The sequence below is a fragment of the Brienomyrus brachyistius genome, chromosome 18 (assembly GCF_023856365.1).
Source record: "Brienomyrus brachyistius isolate T26 chromosome 18, BBRACH_0.4, whole genome shotgun sequence".
Lineage (NCBI taxonomy): Eukaryota > Metazoa > Chordata > Actinopteri > Osteoglossiformes > Mormyridae > Brienomyrus > Brienomyrus brachyistius.
Genome location: NC_064550.1, coordinates 9300845 through 9321075, shown reverse-complemented (window position 1 = coordinate 9321075; position 20231 = coordinate 9300845). Strand labels below are relative to the sequence as shown.

General features: G+C 44.8%; 1 protein-coding gene across 2 annotated transcripts in view; it reads right to left on the bottom strand.

The window, feature by feature from the left end:
• ddx10 (DEAD (Asp-Glu-Ala-Asp) box polypeptide 10) overlaps positions 1-18172 on the bottom strand; it is a 100155-nt gene extending 81983 nt beyond the window's left edge. Inside the window, exons 1-12 of one of the 2 annotated variants that reach the window (XM_048982973.1) lie at positions 18043-18172; positions 17538-17686; positions 16713-16905; positions 16153-16213; positions 15755-15885; positions 15181-15339; positions 14250-14370; positions 13609-13798; positions 12226-12352; positions 9924-10086; positions 9429-9513; positions 2548-2649 (exon numbers count right to left, since the gene is read on the bottom strand). In XM_048982973.1, coding sequence (XP_048838930.1) covers positions 2548-2649; positions 9429-9513; positions 9924-10086; positions 12226-12352; positions 13609-13798; positions 14250-14370; positions 15181-15339; positions 15755-15885; positions 16153-16213; positions 16713-16901 — 1328 coding nt within the window. In that variant the 5' untranslated portion in view covers positions 16902-16905; positions 17538-17686; positions 18043-18172. The remainder of the gene's footprint in view (positions 1-2547; positions 2650-9428; positions 9514-9923; positions 10087-12225; positions 12353-13608; positions 13799-14249; positions 14371-15180; positions 15340-15754; positions 15886-16152; positions 16214-16712; positions 16906-17537; positions 17687-18042) is intronic. The other variant, XM_048982974.1, reaches the window with a different exon arrangement.
• Between the last annotated feature and the right edge of the window lie 2059 nt (positions 18173-20231).

Here is a 20231-nt window from a genome sequence, read left to right as displayed (position 1 = left end):
CTCCTGAACATCCGCTGCGTTTTTCCCCCCTCGGCTCGCCTCACGCGGCCGATCTGGCAGGCAGGAATGGCACGCAGGCCTTGCAGGAAGCTGATAAGCCGGCTTCCGCGGGTCCGCGGGGCCACAGGCAGGCCGGCCTTCTATGCCAGCGCCACGCGCCGGGGATGGCGGGAGGAATAAAGCCGTTTGTTGCTAGGCGGCTACGGTAAATAAGCGCCACTGAATACTGAAGAGCATAAGTTGGGGGGGGGGGGCTGTTTATGAATTCAACAAACTATTTTTCAACCATTTCACTCAACCCCCCACCACCCGCACCCAAAAACTATTTTCATTCTTTAGAACTATGAAATTAAAAGAAGATTGCCAACTCTTAGAAATCCATTAATCCTCATTACAAAGTTTCACGCTGACAAACTTTTCTACATTTTGTCTTCAGACCACTACTAATAAAAATTCTCCTCCATGCGGAGAACCTGAAGCGTGTGGGGGCTCTGCTTTATCTGAAAACCCAACAAACCTCAACATCCCCTCTTAAACCGCAAAACAAGAGAAGTGACAAAGCCGGGTTATATGCAGCCTGGGAATCAGACCTGAGAAGTGAACCTCAAAAAAGTACATACCCCCACCCCCCCAGGAAAAAACCACACAATCACCACGACACTCCACCATTGGCAATTACATAAACGACAAACAACTGACCTGAATGACCTTTTAAGTGAAAGTGATTAATTGTTATTGTAGACACACACAGCACACAACGACGAAATGTGTCCTCTGCATTTAACCCATATGTGACATAGCAGGGGGAGGCTATTATTTGGCCCCCCAAGGAGAAGTACATGGGGGCGGTACCTTGCTCAGGGTATTTCGGGGTACTTGCTGGTCGGGGATTCGAACCACAATGTTTCAATTACAAGCGCGCTTCCCTAACCATTAGGCCACCATTGCCCCTGTACGAGCGAAGCAGAGAAATAGCAGTAATTAGAACAATGTTAAAGTCCGGAAGAGGCAGAGGCGGTGAACTTTCCGAAGGCGCCCTGGTCAGGGGGCGTGTCATGCTCCGTCAATTCACTGCCAGGTCACAGGACTTTGATGTCACCTGGGTACCGATCGCAGCGTTAAGAGGTATTTTACAAAGTCGCAGAGCAAAATAAAAGCTAGTTCAGCAGTCTGGAGATTTGGGCAGACAGCCACCCCCACCGCCCCCCCCCCCCGCCTTTTTGACATTTAATGATAGGAGTTTAAAACCTTCTCCACCGCAAAGGGTCTCTTGAGCAGGCAGCCGGAGCTTCATTCCCAGGCGGGCCTGCTCTCCGTGGCGAAGCTCAGCCACAAGGCGGGGGTGGGGTCGGTGAATCTGAGAAGCAGCCCACCGAAGCGAGGACAGGGACCACACTAAGATATTCTCATTCCGGAAGGCGGCGCCTGTGCTGGAAGGGGCGACCTTACATCATTCATCACCCATGAGGGCCATGTTAATTACACCTGGCCACAGCAAGACAGGGAAGGATGAACTGGCACTAGACCGAAACTCCAAAGGGGCCCAAAGAAGAGAACGCCCCCCCCCATTCCACCTCCCCCCCCCCCCATTCCAATTCAGAAGCCAAGCAGCAGGCAGGCTTGGAGATTTATGGTCTTCCTAGCACATGAGATACTTCACCTTGCCATACGCTTTCAATAATACCTCCATCTTATTTGCACTTCCCAGTGCAGGAATTTATAATTTCCTAATAAAACTTTAATATTTGCCCTTTCTGAATAAGTAACACCAAGAGTTACTGCAGTAAAAACCAGGCCTATCAGTCACATACCTTTCACGTCCTTGAATGTCCATGGTTAACTGTCCAGTGCTCTGAGAACTCCAGGCTAAGATACACACAATCTATACTTCCTGGCCAGCACGCTACATACATATTTCATCATTACATGTATATTTCATAATGAATCACCTGTTAAAACAATATTAATATTTCAAAATCCTCTGAGACTATTTGAGGTATTTTAAAATTAATTACTGTACCGTGCCTATAGTACTAAGTATAGGCAATTTTTAAATATATAATCTCCTTACTATTCAGACTATTTTTATTATATTTTGAAAGTTATTTTAAACTCTCCCAAGGCTCTTGACACCAGCAATGACTTCACAGCTACTGTTTTAGCATAAAAATGCTGACTTTACCCCTGTGTTTCATCCGTCCCTGAACATTGAAGTTCAAGCACCTCGTGAAAAAAATAAAGCAAAGCCGCCACACTACGCACAAACTGCGATGACCCGACAGCTTTGCGCTACTTGTATGAAGCATTCAAGCCATACGGTCAAGGTGGCTGTCGACATTTGCACATAAAATATTATCATACGCAAATTATTTTGTCGTCAATGACTTAACCTTGAACACAGCGCCGGGCTATGCTTCACGGAGGCAGTGCCTTATCATCCTCTATCGATCTCTAAGACCGAAGAAACTCAACTCAGTGTTATCACAATGCAGCCAGCGCCACACCTGATCTCACTGCGTACCAAAAAAGGACGACGTCGGTACTCACTGGATCTTGTTGATGGGGACCTTCTTTTCCTGGAGCTGCTTGATCATCCCCTTCTCCTCGGTGGGCAGCAGGACCAGCAAGGCCTCACCACCTTCTTTGTACCTGGTCAGCAAAGACCAACAGACCAGATGGTCAGACAGGGCGAAACTACGGACAGACAGGCAGTCCACAGGTTACGAACGTCTGTGAATGTCTGTGTTTAAGATGAATTTGTAAGTTAAAACAGGTACTTACAGTTCTTATTTAGCTTCAGCTAGTCATAGTATATAGTATCTATTTATTGTACCTAATATATAATATATTTACTGCACTGTACCTCAAGCTAATGCACCGCTAATCCGCATAATTTTTTCATGAGTCACAAAGTGTGTGTTCCTTATTATGAACCACTGCGTTTAACTAAAATTTTAAATATAATAGACTTTATAGCAGTCTGCAAGTACAAGTTGTCTGCAAGTCAGACGTGCGTAACACATGGGCTGCCTGTATCAGCTCAATGCCCCCAAACTCCATTTCCAGCCTAATTTGAGAAACTGATTCATTTTTCTTTTAGTTGTAAATGCTCTTTATTGCACATTTACCTGTACAGAACAGAAGTTTAAAAACAGTTTGCTTTTCATAGTTAAGTGTAACTGTGACCTTTTCATTTCGACACAATTTGCTCCCTTGAATATTTCTGGAGAGATGTTTCCTGGGGGGTAGGAGGGAATCCAGCTTCCCGTACTCTGCCCTAGTCAGCCCCCCAACACATTTAGAGGCTTCTAGCGTTTATGAGAAGCTGTCAAAAAAAGACAGGTGATAAGAGTTGCCTTTTTGGGAGGGATAGGCCACAGAGGTCAAAATACTGAAGTGCACTTTAGCATTCACTCGCTTCAGCACGTGTCTGTGTGTGGAGTTGCCCCTGCGGGAAACCCCTATTTACCTCGCGTTGGTCTCTGCCACTACTTGACTTAGCACCATGGCAGCCTGTACCATAGCAAGGTGGGGGAAGAAGCAGTTCCCATAGCGGTGTACTAGGCATGCCCCAACCCGCGGGACAGCACTGCAGCCCCAGGCCCGACGCCGACAGTGTAGGCAGGTGTGTGAGATTCTTGCGCCTCCTTCTGCCCGAAGGCCTGGCGAGGGTTCAAGCGGGGAGCGCGGAGGTGCCACATCACAGCAGCCTGCTGCCACAGCTCCACTCGGTGCCGGTACTGCGAGAGACCCAACTCGAACATGGAGTCAGACCCGGGGAATGGGGTGACGTGACATGGTCTGCCTGAATGTGCATCGCGAGTCCGGGGCCAAGCGGACAGTAGGTGACCCACTACGCGTTACTCAAGGTCAAAGGTCACTGTTGACGTTTGGAAGTTCTGTTGGCCGCAGCCTTAGACGGGACACCTTCCCCACCTCTACCGGAAACAGCCCCCCGCTCAGTCGGCTGTCCCTATGACCACACTTATTACAGGCAGCCAGGTCAAGGTACCAATCAATTCTGCTACTGCTACTAGCCACACATACTGAACAAACCCGAAGAACACAAGAGTGCTCGGTTCTTTTATATTTAGATGCTCAACTGAATCCTTGTTTCAGAGCTAGTCATCAATTCAAAATTCTGAGTGCGTTGTGACATTCCCTCCTTTAACCGCCAGCTCGCGGAAGCTCATGCCACGCAGCTCGTTTCCAGAGATGCACTTTCAGTTAGTAGTGCAATTTCTCTACTCCTCAATTCCACCCCCAGTCATCGGTGGCTTTTTGCACACGGCCCTAGGACACCTCAAGTGGGCTGCATTCTCCGGTATCGCAAATGCTTAAAATAACCCAGCAGCGCCCTGCACTACCGGTGTCCCTACACGTTTAATGCCTCGCGCGCTACCAAACATGCAGCATGAGACTGTATACTCACAAATCCTGCCCTCACGTGTGGGATGGCGGCACTCAGAAACGCCCCTCCCACCCCACGAGATACAGAGCTTCCTGGAAATGTCTCACGGGTCCCCATGGCTAATCTCGTTATAACCTGGACCACCATGAAGAGACATGATGCTACGTAAAGCTGAAATGTGAAGGTTCAGCCATCAGCGCAGCCCGCTTGAGGTTCACTCACGGTCTGCTAAACACCAGGTTTGATGAGACCTTTCTCAGACAGATGGCCGTATCGCTCAACTCAGGGATTCTCAGGCTCGACCCTCATACTCGCCTTCAAAAAAGAAAAATAAGAGAGAAAAAAGTCAATATCTATTTCACATTTCTGCGGCGTGAAGCAGGCCAAAACAAACTCACTCCTCTATTTGTCGGTAAATGTGCGGTTTAACGTACAAGAGACTCTCTGTTGACTCAATGCTAAGTGTCTCCCGTGTAAACTGCACACAACATCTGTTGCGATTTTGTCCCACAAATCACAACAGTGTTACGAGGACCTGCATTCCCATAGTGGGGAAAGAAGACCCCTCTCCCCAGAGAAGATTCTTCAGATAAATAACAAATAGAGATCATAAATCACATTAATATCCAGCTTTCAGTTAACTCAATGGTATTTAATAATCCAGTTATTCTTAATTAAATCACAGAGCCCGTTTTGAGAAACGGCACTGAACAAGCATCATGCCCACGCATGGAATCCACAGCTCTATCACGTCCCACCCCCCCCCCCCGGTCTGGCCAGGTCCAGCCCACGTACACAGAATCCCAACAGCGCGGAATCCTCCTTCTGCAACCAAGTATAATCAGCTCAAGCCGCATGTGCAGGAATGCGCTTCGTTCAAACATCTTAATCTCAGATGGAACAAAACGCTGCCTATAACCTGACAAAAAACACACAGTAAATCTACACGCCCTTCACTCTTCACACCATTTAATAAGAGAGCTCTGAAACTCACCCTACCCCACACCCAGCAGTCCAGCCCCTCAGACAATCTAGTGCTGCCATCATTTTAAGCGTTTATTTTTATATCCAGTCCAGCAGCTGGAAGACAGATGAATTTCTACAGTCCCCCCCCCCCCCCCCCAACATACAGGAAGTGAGGACCAGGTTAAAATGTTACTCCAGAAAGAGAATGAATAAATCCAGACAACTGACTTGTGTCATTTAAATGTCATTTAAGCTTTAAAGAAGAGGGAAAAGTGGAAAGACATTTACAGGAATAATTAGAATCCGAACGAAAATACTTAAAGGATTTTATATGCTAATTAAGAAAAAAAACTGCAAGCTAATTTTCTGAGCACTCAGTCAGAGCAGGCTAATTAGTTAATTGAATTTTCACCCAATGCAAAGAGCTAGGGCTATATGTTCTTGGTGAATGCTAGGTCATATATTAATATTAATAAATTACTAAATCTAAATATCTATCCATCCATTTTCCATACCTGCTTGCCCTAAGCAGGGTTACATAGGTCTGGAGCTTATCCTGGAAGCTTCAGGCACAAGGCAGGAGATAACCAAGACGGGGCGCCAATCCATTGCAGGGTACTCAAAAATGAATGAACTAATGAATGAATGAATGAATTATAATCAACTGAAAGAATCAAATCGAACGAACGAATGAATGAATGAATGAATGAATATCAAAATCAAGGAATGTCAACTTATCCCACTGCTCTTGGGCAGGACCATGTACGCACTGTCATCGGAGCGCTCGTTTGAGTGGATTATTTCAGAAGGAGCCCACAGAGAATCCCCTTCGGAGCAGCCTCAGCGGCGGTGGCTAGGCGGTGGGAGACAGACCCAGACGCGCGAGACCCCGCCGCAGGACGTTAAGATGCCTGTAGCAGCCCAACGCAGCCCCCTCTTCATCTGACAGCGACACGCCGCCACCACTTAAGCTTACAGACAGAGTGTGCTGGCAGGGGGGTTCCAGGGGAGAAGGGACAAAAGTATAAACGTAATGGCAGGAAATTCTCCTCTTTCACCAGTTTAAGGACTGCATAGGTACTGGAGAAATAAGGGGATGATCAAGCTGCCCTGAGACAGGACATCACTTACCGGCCAACTGTGCAATGCCCATAAGCAATTTTGGTACCTGGGCCAAAACGGCTGAGTGGTCTCCCTGAAGGCTGAGATTCTCAGAGCCTCAGACCACGTAAGGTCTATGTGGGCCCCCTACCACAGTCACTGGTCTTTTGCCAGAAACACCAGATGCTTCTAATACTCACTAGCATTAAACGTGCCTATAGCTCATCTTTCGTACATATAGGGCACTTTCACACTGCACCAGGTACCGTGCTCTTGGCACTTTCGCTTTTCTACCGATTTCCGGTCGAGTGCCAGTAGCAAAAGATCCAGAACCAAAAGATCCAGTAGCAAAAGATCCAGTAGCAAAAGATCCAGAACCAAAAGACCCAGTACCAAAATATCCAGAACCAAAAGACCCAGTACCAAAAGATCCAGAACCAAAACATCCAGAACCAAAAGATCCAGAACCAAAACATCCAGAACCAAAACATCCAGTACCAAAAGACCCAGTACCAAAAGCGCCAAAGCAGCTGGGTTACTTCTTTGATATTTTGGGTGGGACTCGATACACTTTCGTCGACGACTGGTTATGCAAATAGTCTGCCTGACAATATACATGGTTAGAAGAACTACAAAATCAGAATAGCATTACAAGAAATTTAAAAATGATTTTGTTTAAGATACTAGGACAGCAGGCATATAGCATGATTTTGTTGTAAATGTAGCGATGTAATTTTGTTATAATAAATACTGGCCTATTTATAAAGCAAAACGGAGTTCAGAAATTTCACACAGACCCATGATGGAGTGCATTTAAAGCAGCAAGGATGAAACGATTACAATCATCGAGGAGAACGCATGCAGCACTCATGCAAAAGCAGCGGAGTAGATTTAAACAGATTTTAAAAGGAACATTGATTAAAACTGCAACGCTAGCTAATGCTTTATGACAGAGTAAAAACGTTTCAGCGTGACTTAAACTCATAATATTCGTACCAAACTGAAGGTAAGAAAAAGCCTGATCTTAACCTAGCTTGTATAATATTGTATAATATAGCCCTATAATATACTACAGCCCCCTTCTCAAATTCAGTACAAAATAATGAATCACAAATTGTGATGTCATTCGGCGTCTGTACCGGTTTTTACGGCAGTGGAAAAGCCAACAACGTGAAGGTACCGTACTTCTGCCACCTTCTCAAAAGTACGGTAGCTGGTGAGGAGGAAAATCACCCTAAGTAGCTCACATTATCGCACACATCACCTTTAACGACAAACATTCACGTTCTGGCCTCCTTCCTCTTAAATCCCATTTTATAAAACCAGAAAACAAAGATGGCGCCTCAGCAAAAGTGCAGCCAGAAATACAGTTAACGCATCACACTATCCACGGGGACAGGTAATATACACATGCAGCGATGGTTAAACTCTGCAGTAGGTCTGACAAGGCTGAACAGGTAAGGGGCACTCCGGAGGTCACAGACAGCTCTTAAAAATTTACAGATGAAAGATCACTTTAATTAAACGTTTTCTTCAGACTTTAGGAAAACAGGAATGGAATTTCGCAGGATGACAGACACCTATGCGTCAGTCGAGGGCTAAAAAGAACAAAAAGAGCCGAATAGAAAAACTAATCTGGTTCAGAAATGGTGTCCAGTTCCTGTCTCAGGACAAACATGCAAACCGCTACAAAAAGTAACCGGGGATGCATGTCATCATTTCACACAAACAATATTATAATAACCCTCTGCCATTCTGCAGCCTCATCCATCCATTCTCTGTACCCATTCATCCATTTATCTATCCTTCCATCTTCAATAGCCCTTTGTTCTATTCAGGGTCACAGGGGTCTAGAGTCAATCCCAGAGGCTATGGGCACAAGGCAAGGAATAACTCAGGATGGGGAGACAACCCATCGCAGGGCTCACGCGCGCACAATTTGGTAACTCCGATTCCCCTTATTATGTTTTTGAAACTGCAGGAGAAAGAAATCAAGCAAATTCCACACACATGGAGCTACGGTGGGGACTTGAACCCTGGTCCCAGAGGTGTGAAACGACAGTGCTATCCACTGCACAATCACACTGCCCCTCAAGCTCATTCAACCTTCAGTTATTCTTGACTTCGAGAGGAAAGGATTAGGGCTACACAATGCTGCCATCTAGTGGTGCCAAGAAAGAGTGACGGACGCTTAAATTTAGCAGGGACTGTGCTGCATTTTCCTCAGTGCCATTCACTGCATTAACAAGGGCTCTTCAAGCAAAAACACTGGGCAGAAACGCACCACTGGATACAGGAATGGACAGAAGTTTTCCAAGAAAACAGCAATATAAGAAGAACATAAATCAAACCCCGTTTCCATGGCTACAGACTTGATCAACGTTAAATGCAACGTTCTGCTATTTCCAAGACGACCAAATTTCATACCATTGGTTTTCCATAAGCTGAGCTGTAAAATTGTATTTCGCGACACACCGATACCTCTGGCCTGGCAGCACTGAAAAATCTCAACGGGGATTTAAAATGAAGCCGTTCCAGCGGTCTTATGGAAGCAAGCCACCGAATCAATAAAACCCCTGTAATCAACAGAATTTGGAGCGATTTACACCTCTACCATTAAAGCATCCACACCTCAGAAAGCCTGTCCCACCCCCACGTCCCGCTCACAGTCTGCACCCCTCCCTCCGTCACCACCAACCCCCCCAAAGTGCGATCAGCAACAGACACCCTTTGATTCATCACACAATGCTGACAGGAGGCTTTTCAACAATGCATAAAAACCACCCCATAGCGCCCCCCCCCCCACAAACCCATCATAATGTCCCCAAAAGCTAAAGGAAAGACTCTTTGGGTGGCATTCTGAGGTAATTGGCTTCGAACCACCAGCGACTTAATTGGCTTCAGTAACTCAGCCTCCCCCCACACCGGGGCACAGGAGAATCGAACATACCTGGCAGTTCTTCCGGCCCTATGGATGTAAGTGTTGGCATCTTCTGGGCAGTCAAACTGCAGCACCCAGTTAACAGCAGGAAAGTCTGTGCAGAGGACAAATTACACATTCCTTGTTTTATGAACTCCGGAGGATACAGGGTGGGTTTGCACTCATGAAGGCTTGGATTAACGGATTACATGAAACGACGTATTTAGGAATGTTAGTACAGCACTAACACACTGGGTGGGTGATCCTGCTATCCCTCTATGGCAGGGGCGAGGAACCAGGCCCATGCGGGGCCAATGTGGGTGTAGGTTTTTTGGGATGACCTCTCAATGAGCCAATAAAAAAAATCATCTCCAGTCCTGGGAACCCAGAGTTATTGGCTCATTGAGAGGTCATCCCAAAAACCCACACCCACACCGGTCCTCCATGGATCAGGTTCCCTACCTCTGCTCTATGGAGATCCGCCTCCTAAGCGCCTGCGTTCGTGTTGCCCTGAGTCGCCATTACCGAGGCCTCGGGCCGCGATGTCGGTGGCAAACATCACAGCCGCCTTCTTGCCGATGAAATCGTTGTAGACCTCCATCCTCTTCATCTGCTGCTGCTTGCCGTGAAGAGCCAGGACGGGGATGCCGGGGCGGAGTCGGCAGAACACGCGAAACAGGTACTGCACCTAGGGGTGGCAGGGAGGGGGGTCAGCCCACCACCAGGGCGGCGATCAGCAGAGCATGCAGCATGAGCACCACAACCCTCATTAGTGAAACAAAAATCCAAGGGGGGCCATTCTGCCAGCTACATAAACACAAACGGTGGAACTGCCATATGTGACAATGTGACATAGCAGGGGGCAGCTAATTCAGCGCCCGGGGAGCAGCGCTTGGGGGCGGTACCTTGCTCAGGGTACCTCAGTGGTGCCTTGCTGGCCGGGGATACAAACCTGCAATCTTTCACTTACAAGTGCACTTCCCGTAACCATTAAGCCACCACTGCCCGTATATCAAATGTGTATTACAATCATTGAACAACCTCAGACTTTTGGGTACAATCTAATCAATTCATCAACTGATAAACGCCCCCCCCCCCCCACTCCCAAAAAAAAAAGAGAGAGATTTTGGAAGGATTTAGCCAAAAGTCAAAGTATTTTATACTGCGAGTTTCAGGTAAATGATGCGTGGAGTCATACAGAGCCGAAATGTTGTTCATATGCAAATAGTGCAAATGAAAGTATTCATATTCTATTGATTACTTGAGACAAACATTATATACACATGACATTTTAAGACATTGTCATTAAGGTACAAACAAATGAAGAGATACTGGTAACCACCTGATTGGTGGAGAAAGATTATCACTTTGAAACAGAATGTGTTACAAACAGATTTAGATTATTTACTAATCCCTTTAACAGACTATTTACAGACATGAAGTTGAACAATGCATTATTGGCAGCTTATATTATATATGTGTTTGTACACTGAACAAAAATATAAACGCAACACTTTTGTTTTTGCTCCCATTTTTCATGAGATGGACTTAAAGATCTACAATTCATTCCAGATACACAATATTACCATTTCTCTCAAACATTTCTCACAAATCAGTCTAAATGTGTGATAGTGAGCACTTCTGCTTTGCTGAGATAATCCATCCCACCTCACAGGTGTGCCACATCAAGATGCTGATCTAACATCATGGGTAGTGCACAGGTGTACCTTATACTGCCCACAATAAAAGGCCACCCTGGAATGTGCAGTTTTGTCTCACAGCAAAATGCCACAGATGCCACAAGCATTGAGGGAGCGTGCAATTGGCATGCTGACAGCAGGAATGTCAACCAGATCTGTTGCTCGTGCATTGAATGTTCATTTCTCAACCATAAGCCGTCTCCAAAGGCGTTTCAGAGAATATGGCAGTACATCCAACCGGCCTCACAACCGCAGACCACGTGTAACCACACCAGCCCAGGACCTCCACATCCAGCAGGTTCACCTCCAAGATCGTCTGAGACCAGCCACTCAGACAGATAATGCACGGCCCCATGTTGCAAGGATCTGTACACAGTTCTTGGAAGCTGAAAATGTCCCAGTTCTTGCATGGCCAGCATACTCACCGGACATGTCACCCGTTGAGCATGTTTGGGATGTGCTTGACCGGCGTATACGACAGCGTGTACCAGTTCCCACTAATATCCAACAACTTCGCACAGCCATTGAAGAGGAGTGGACCAACATTCCACAGGCCACAATTGACAATCTGATAAACTCTATGCGAAGAAGATGTGTTGCATTGCATGAGGCAAATGGTGGTCACACCAGATACTGACCGGTTCTGAGTCCCCAGACCCCCAATAAAGCAAAAAACTGCACATTCCAGGGTGGCCTTTTATTGTGGGCAGTATAAGGTACACCTGTGCACTACCCATGATGTCAGATCAGCATCTTGATGTGGCACACCTGTGAGGTGGGATGGATTATCTCAGCAAAGCAAAAGTGCTCACTATCACACATTTAGACTGATTTGTGAGAAATGTTTGAGAGAAATGGTAATATTGTGTATCTGGAATGAATTGTAGGTCTTTAAGTCCATCTCATGAAAAATGGGAGCAGAAACAAGAGTGTTGCGTTTATATTTTTGTTCAGTATATTTTCAATACTTAAAACTTCACCATGTAGGGATCAGGCGCGTGTGGTACACAAGCAAGAGAATGCCACCCATATCCACGACAGGTGGGACTTCGATTGGCTGAAACCAAACGGGTCATTCGGAAGCTATGTGGTAGAGACACATTGGCAGACATTGGCAGTATACCCACCTCCTTGCAGCAGGCAAAGAAGACGATGATCTTCTTCTTCAGGTGGCTCTTCAGGAAGGAGAAGAGCAGGTTGACTTTGTGGTGAAGCTCACACACCAGGTAGCTTTGCTCCAGGGTGGCAGGGGTGCTGAATGACAGAAGAACCATCACATGATCAGAGCTACTCGCCCACCAGGCTCACAAACCGTTACGGTTCATTCTCGTTCTGTACGAACTGGTTGTGATATTAAAACAGCAGCATATATCCTCAGATATACATTACTATTAAATACATGACAAGTCAACATAATATGAAATGCAAAATGTATATCTTTTTTATTTATGAGCAAGAAAACGTTTAAAATACCCAAAATTTGAAATGCATGCACACTTCTGAGAATGCTCTGAAATGCATTCAGACGCAAATCCAAACCACAAACCAGTGGCATTGAGACACCACAAACAGCATAAACTAAACTGGCATTCTTTTGTACAGGGACAAATCTAGAATTTGATCATTATGGGGACTCAGCACCCTAAATGAAATCTGATGAAAAATGCTGGATAGCCTTAGAGCATGGGACTGGACTGGATGGGGCGGGACTGGACTGGATGGGACGGGACTGGATGGGGCGGGACTGGACTGGATCGGACGAGACTGGATGGGACGGGACTGGATGGGGCGGGACTGGACTGGATGGGACGGGACTGGATGGGACGGGACTGGACTGGATGGGACGGGACTGGATGGGGCGGGACTGGACTGGATGGGACGGGACTGGATGGGGCGGGACTGGACTGGATGGGACGAGACTGGATGGGACAGGGTGGGACAGGACTGGATGGGACGGGACTGGACAGGACGGGGCGGGACGGGACTGGATGGGGCGGGACTGGATGGGACGGGACTGGGTGGGACGGGACTGGACTGGATGGGGCGGGACTGGACTGGATGGGGCGGGACTGGACGGGACTGGATGGGACTGGACTGGATGGGGCGGGACTGGACTGGATGGGGCGGGACTGGACTGGATGGGACGGGACTGGGTGGGACGGGACTGGACTGGATGGGGCGGGACTGGACTGGATGGGACGGGACTGGGTGGGACTGGATGGGACGGGACTGGGTGGGACGGGACTGGACTGGATGGGGCGGGACTGGGTGGGACGGGATGGGGCGGGACTGGACGGGACTGGATGGGACTGGATGGGGCGGGACTGGGTGGGACGGGATGGGGCGGGACTGGACGGGACTGGATGGGACTGGACTGGATGGGGCGGGACTGGGTGGGACGGGATGGGGCGGGACTGGACGGGACTGGATGGGACTGGACTGGATGGGGCGGGACTGGACTGGATGGGGCGGGACTGGACTGGATGGGGCGGGACGGGACGCGCTCCTACCTGAACTTGGCCTTCTCGTGGACCCAGACGTACTCAGGATCCTTCAGGCTCAGTCTGGCCAGGTCTTTCACAGATTTTGTTTGAGTCGCTGAGAACAGCAGCGTCTGCCGAGTCTTGGGGAGGTTTTGCACTATGGCGTTCAGCGTGTCCGCAAACCCCATGTCCAGGATGCGATCGGCCTCATCCAGCACTGAGAGACAGCGGTGGCCACACAAACGTTCAGAGCAAAACCACCACCAGCGGATCCCCAGATATACAAACCTCTGTGGCTGCAAGCTAGACATATCTAAGTACGTATTTCTCTTTCTCTAGTCCTGCTTACATAATTCTTAAGCGGAGCAGATATTTTGATGACACTCAAAACTGAGTGGGTCCATAGAATACACCTGAGAAAATTCCAGGGGACTTAGTTTTGGAAATGTAATTTCTTTAAGTTCTTTGTTGGATTACATGAGCGCTGAGTTTCCGTTCCCATATCACCAGATATGATGAGGAATCCCGATTTCAAAAGCAACAGGAAATTGACTGGGCGAGTTTTCGTAATTTGCTCTTCAATTAAGGATATCATGAAAAATGCGAGTTTAACCACCGGGAAACAAAAGGTGTATGCGTGGTGATTTTCGTCCTGGGGAAACACGTACCCAGCACCTGCAGGCTGGAGGCGTGGAAGGTGCAGGTCTCGTCCATGTGCTGCAGCAGGCGGCCCGGGGTGCAGATGATGATGTTGGTGCGGTGGATCCTCTCGGACTCCTGCTTCAGATCCTGTAACCGTAACAACCACAACAAGGGCGGTTCAGCCTCGCAGCATCCACATGGCGAAAAAACCGTTACCGTTAATAAGAACCTAAGCTGAAAAAAACTGAGAAAGTTGGCCTTTTATAATGTAAAACACTGAATACATATACACATGTACTCAATGACTAAAGTGCAAGTAGTTCCTAGAAATCGCTTTAATGGTCCAAACTTAAATATCAGGAAGCCATTTCCTTTAGTTCTTAGAGGGGAAAGAAACATTTCAGGTACATCCAAGAAACCCCATTGCCCTCCACGCAATCTCTCTAGCATTCAAGAATAATTTGCATTATAAGAATGCTTCAAATACCAATTACCTAATTACTAAATACAAATTACCTAATTACAAAACAGTTAATGGGAAAATAAATACCCTACAGAGACCCATCAAAGCATTTCTGACCTCATACCTCATGCTTTACATGCTGCTCTATTAAGTGTTAAGGCTTTATTATGACATCACATGTATGGGCTGTGACATTACCGACTTCCTCCTCCTATCAACTCAAAATTAATGGAAAAAAATAATAATTAAAAAAATTCCCCTGGATCCCAGGAGGATACAGATGTTTTACATGCAGTCTGTATTTTCAATCCCACTGTGCTACACATTCATAGTCACAAATATTTCTGATTAGGAAAGGTTAAGAATTTGAATACTAGCAGCATAAGGAATACCTATGTTTAACTTAAAACAGGAGTTTACAACCAATTCTAACAATGAGATAACACTCCCACCCCCCAAAAAAATACAAAAAGTTAACAATATAAGAAAAGCACCTTTCCACCAATGATGAGGCCAGCAGAAAACTCATGATTCTTGCCCACTTTTCGCAGAACCTCAAAGGTCTGATAGGCCAGCTCTCGTGTGGGTGAAATGATCAGGGCACCCAATCCATCGTCTGCTGACCACTGCTGGCGAAACAGACACTCCAGGACCTGTGTGAGCAGGTCAGCCAATCAGACGCAAGTACCGCAGCACATAGCTCCAATCCGAAACATCAGGGGAATGCAGGAAATGCAGTCTGCATCATCAGATGACATCTGCTCAGCAAAAAAGCAGTTCCAGAATCGCTAAACACGCACAAACCTATGAAAAGTACATTGAGTACATCTTTTATTAGACAGAGCAAATCCAACTACAATGGCAGAGATCCTCTGCTTTAAGAAATACTTTGAGTTTCATCTCAAAAGAGTTGATAGAAATTAAAAATTGTGCATTTCATTAAAGTAACCAGCACGCTACCAGCACGCTACATCATGGATAACAGTAAAACAGACACAATATTGCAGCTGCCGGTATCAATGAGGATAAAGTGCAAACAGACTGTCCACTGTAATGGAGCTTGCTTACAGGGATAAGGAAGGCCAGCGTTTTGCCAGAACCAGTCTTTGCGGCACCCAGCACATCTTTCCCTGTCAGAGCAAAGCCGATGGTCTGCTTCTGGATCTCCGTGGGCTGCCGATACTGGGCTTCTAACAGTCCTGAGCAGGGAAACCCAATAATTGTTAACAGGAGTCAAAAAAGTGCAATATTACAAATAATGAAAATTAAAACTATATAATTAAAATTCAAGGAAATACATTTTTTATTATTTCATACATAAAACATCAGCAGTGTTACGTGCTCCTGTGTCTTTGCAGCATTTGTGTGTCCAACAGCACATAACAGCCGACAAGGAAACAGTCAGAGTAGCAGGAGAAAGGCAGAAGGAGAAAACATAAAGTATGACAATCAATTACTGAAAATACCTCTTAATGTTTCCTTTGATAATGGGAAATCTGAAAACTTCACTACATCCTTGGTGTTTATCTGAAAGGCATTAAAACATATAAAAAATAAGATAACTAACGTTAATTAATGCTATAAAACAGGATGCTCCAGCACACACACACACACAATTAGGAATCGTATCAATTTTACACAATAACAACTAGTACTAACATGACTATGACTCACAAATTTTACACACACAATTAAGACGATGCTAGTTATTAGTGGCAAAGTCCACTTTAGAACCAACATGATTTCAATTCGATAATCATGTTAAGCGAAACGGATCATACGGCACACAGACAACTTAATCCACATGGGACTGCCAATAGCGATCACTACAGGTAATGTTTGATGACACTCTTCAGTCAGCATATACACTAGTCTGACCTGCCAATTTCGTACGGTCCAACAACGAATCGCATGATGCAGACAATTATGTACAACACACTGCAAAACATTCACAAACAGTTAACAGCTTCTGTCATGAAGAATAAGAGAGTCTGACAGACTAATCAATTACAATGAGACGTTTTACCTCCGAATATTTATCGACCAATTTCTTGATTTTTTCCTTTTCAATCTGCCATTCGGGTTTTTTAATCTGCTTTTTCTGGCGTTTAACACGTTTTTTAGTTTTGTCGTATTTTTTCTTCCACTTTTCAAAGTTCTTAACAGGATCGTTTCTTGGATTTATAGTTTTTGTTGCTTTCGTCTCCCCTGTCATTTCGCTGAAAAAAACGAAGAAATATTCTTAAATTACTATTATCTTACTAACAGACATGCGACACGTGAGCACTGCTGAGAGGAGGCATGGAGTTTACAGGGTAAATGTCGCGTTGTTTTTGACGTCACCGGAACAGGAAGTGACTTTCCTTTGGTGTATCGCTCAGTCAGTGTTGATCTAGCGACTTTTTGTTTGTTTAAAAAAAGCCGGCTGGCACCAAATCTAGCGATGTTTCAGACAAACATAGCCTTCTTTCGGACTGTTCATTTTACATGTAAATATAACCGAAATCACAACACAGTCGTTGTCGTTTAATTATGTGTATCGTGATGTTGTCAGACGACGTCGTGGTTATAAAATCAGAGTTTTAGCAGTGCAGAGCAGCGGCTTGAAAATGGCTTGAAAGTGACTGCTGGTTAACATGTAGTCTTAACTGCACTTTATTTTAGCCACGACTTCACACATCCGTTGTTTGACAGCAGAAACACAAAAAATGCAAATAAACAGATTTATTGGGAGTTTGGCTGCACTAAAACGGAATAGTTGAGCACAGAGGGTAAGACAGAAACACCTAAGGAGTGACACCATCTGACACAGGGCAGGATGCAAATACTCAACGATGGCGTCTGTACTGACATTTGGCGACTTTTCCAGCAGACTTTCCATGAAAAGTAGCTGACAGCACTAATTTTTCTCCGTCGTCTCTTCCTTCACCTCGGTGTTATTTTATTTGTTTGATCATAATCTTGATTTATTGAATAATCCCCTCTCGTTGTCGTTTATCACTTTCAAGTCAGGAATAAAATAAAATGTTAAAAATATGTATGTTGTCCAATAACTTTCTTAACCTTAAGTTTAACAAGAGGCTGCAGTGACAAACAACACTGCTTTAATATACAAATAAAAAGAAATACAAACAAATGCTGTTCAGAAAAATGTACAGTGGACCATTGACTTACGAACTCTATTCGTTCGCGAGGGCTGGTCGCAAGTTAAGACTGTTTTCCCATAAGAAATGAACGAAATAACCGAGATCGTAGATTTCGACATGCTGTACATGTTAGCGAAATCGGTCACACGAACGCCCCTCATATTTCTGCACAATTTCCTTCTTCTTTTCGATCGTGATTGCTTTCTTTACCTTCTCTTTCTTCTTTAGCTTCTTTTCTATCCGTTTTGATAGCAATTAGCAAAATTAATGATATAAAGCACTGCACTGACCGACATGCCGCCCACAAACAGGCGTATCTGGGCTCAGACTGACGCTTACAGGAGCATCTCGGTTCTTTATTCACAGCCGCACAAGCGGATACACGTTTTGGCTTCGACCGGCATTCGGCTCGTAACGCAAGACTTTTGTCGTAAGTCAAAACAAAAATTTTGGTCGTAACCCAAATTATTCGTATGTCAGGCCGGTCGTAACTCGAGGGTCCACTGTAAATGCCCGTTTTAAATGAATGGCCAGAATTTGATCAGATTTGCAAAATATTTATTTCTCTAAATATTTCATTTTCTAGCTTAAAGAGTAACATGTAAAAATCTTGAAAAAAAAACCCCCAATAATACTCAGAAGGTACCTGATGTATCTGAGTGCCATGCAAAAAAAAGACATTAAAACACTAAAGCATCTTCATGTATATCATCCTGTCTAACAAAAACAGTCATACTATGCAGCTAAGTTTACACTTTTCCTTAATTCCAGATATCATACCCAAAATTCTTGGAGGCATATTGAAATGCACAAGAGTACAAAAGCATACAATTTTTTGGGAAATTTAACATTCTGTATTCATCCACAGAATACATTGCTGTGTAACAACAAGCTCATTTATGTTTCAGCTGAAGACAATGTATGTTTTGCAATTAAAGTTGCCATATTAATTATGTAAACTTTATTCCATAATAATAGTTTTAAAATGGTGACGTTCTTGAAACATACTTTTATTCTGATCTTATCCTTCCCCTCTTAAACATTTGTTTGTAAAAATTAAATAAGTTTGCATATACCTTGTATCTAAATACTGTAAACTTTCAATTTAAAAATCATTGTTATTCTTAGAAAAATGACTTTTATAAAAAAAAACAATCCATTATATATTATAAATCACAATTGCAAATATACAAGAGATGAGTGAAAAGTAAAAAAAAAATCTACTTAATCTTGGTAAATCCACACATCAACCTCAAGCTGTAAGTAGTAAATGTAATACATGCTGTATTATAGCATCTGTCCGCCTTCCAACTGCTACTAAGCAATACGCTTAACTGCGTGTCTTTGGCTTGCATGAGGAGAACATGCAAAATGCACACAAAGAGAGTGGAGGCAGGACTCAAACCCTGGAGGTGTGAGGCAACAGTGTTACTTGCTATATCAACCTGCCTCCCCTGTATTGTATCAGTTTAAACATGAAATGTACAGTAATAATATCCGTAAAGCCTTTAGCAAGCTGGAATTTAGTAACGTCTGTCATTTTTTCTCATATTGACTCTATATGCTTTGATATGAAGAAAATTAAAAGGCACAATGGGTGATAAATCATTTAGATTATTTCAGATTTGAAACATTTTCATAAGACTGTCGTGTATATTTTTTCATGAGTATTCCCTATTCAGTCGCATGTGATTTTGTTTTTATGGTAATTAAGCGTTTAAAGTGTTATGATATGATATATGATATGAGAACCCTTTATTGCTGTTGCAATATACCATGTCACTAGTCACAAGTACCAGCGAAAAAACTGGCCACCAACCCGACCATACATATACACAAACATCAGAGTAGGGGGTAGACAGGAGAATAAAAAAAACAGCCCCCAGACTGTACTCCAATGGGGAGGACATTGTAGGAACCGAAAAAAACACCTCAGCAACATAAGCACATGGTCACTACACCTTACAACATAAAATGACACAACTTGCAACAGGTGAGGGAAAAGGGGTGGTGGAGGTAGTCCAGCATAGACAAACAGCCATCCGGTCCTGCAGCCATGGGGGGCGCTGGTCAATGTCTTACCATTTCACCTAATTCGCCAGGCCTGTCGCCAGAAATCAGCTTCATGTGGAGTAAAGCAGCCCCATCGATAGGTCCCCTCAGGGGGGCGAGGAGGTTTAAGCCAATAATATTACTACCTGGCCATGTTCCTGCTGTTCTCCCCCCACTATCCGTACACTAGAAGTAAAACAAATGAATGTCATTCATGTGTATATAAGTTTCCAATCTTTAGGCCAATATTATCCAGGGAGTGATGTAGCTGTAGCATACCACAAAAAACCTAAAAACAAAAAAAAAGTGTATACATTTTTCGTACAGAAGTGACCAAAATTGAGGAA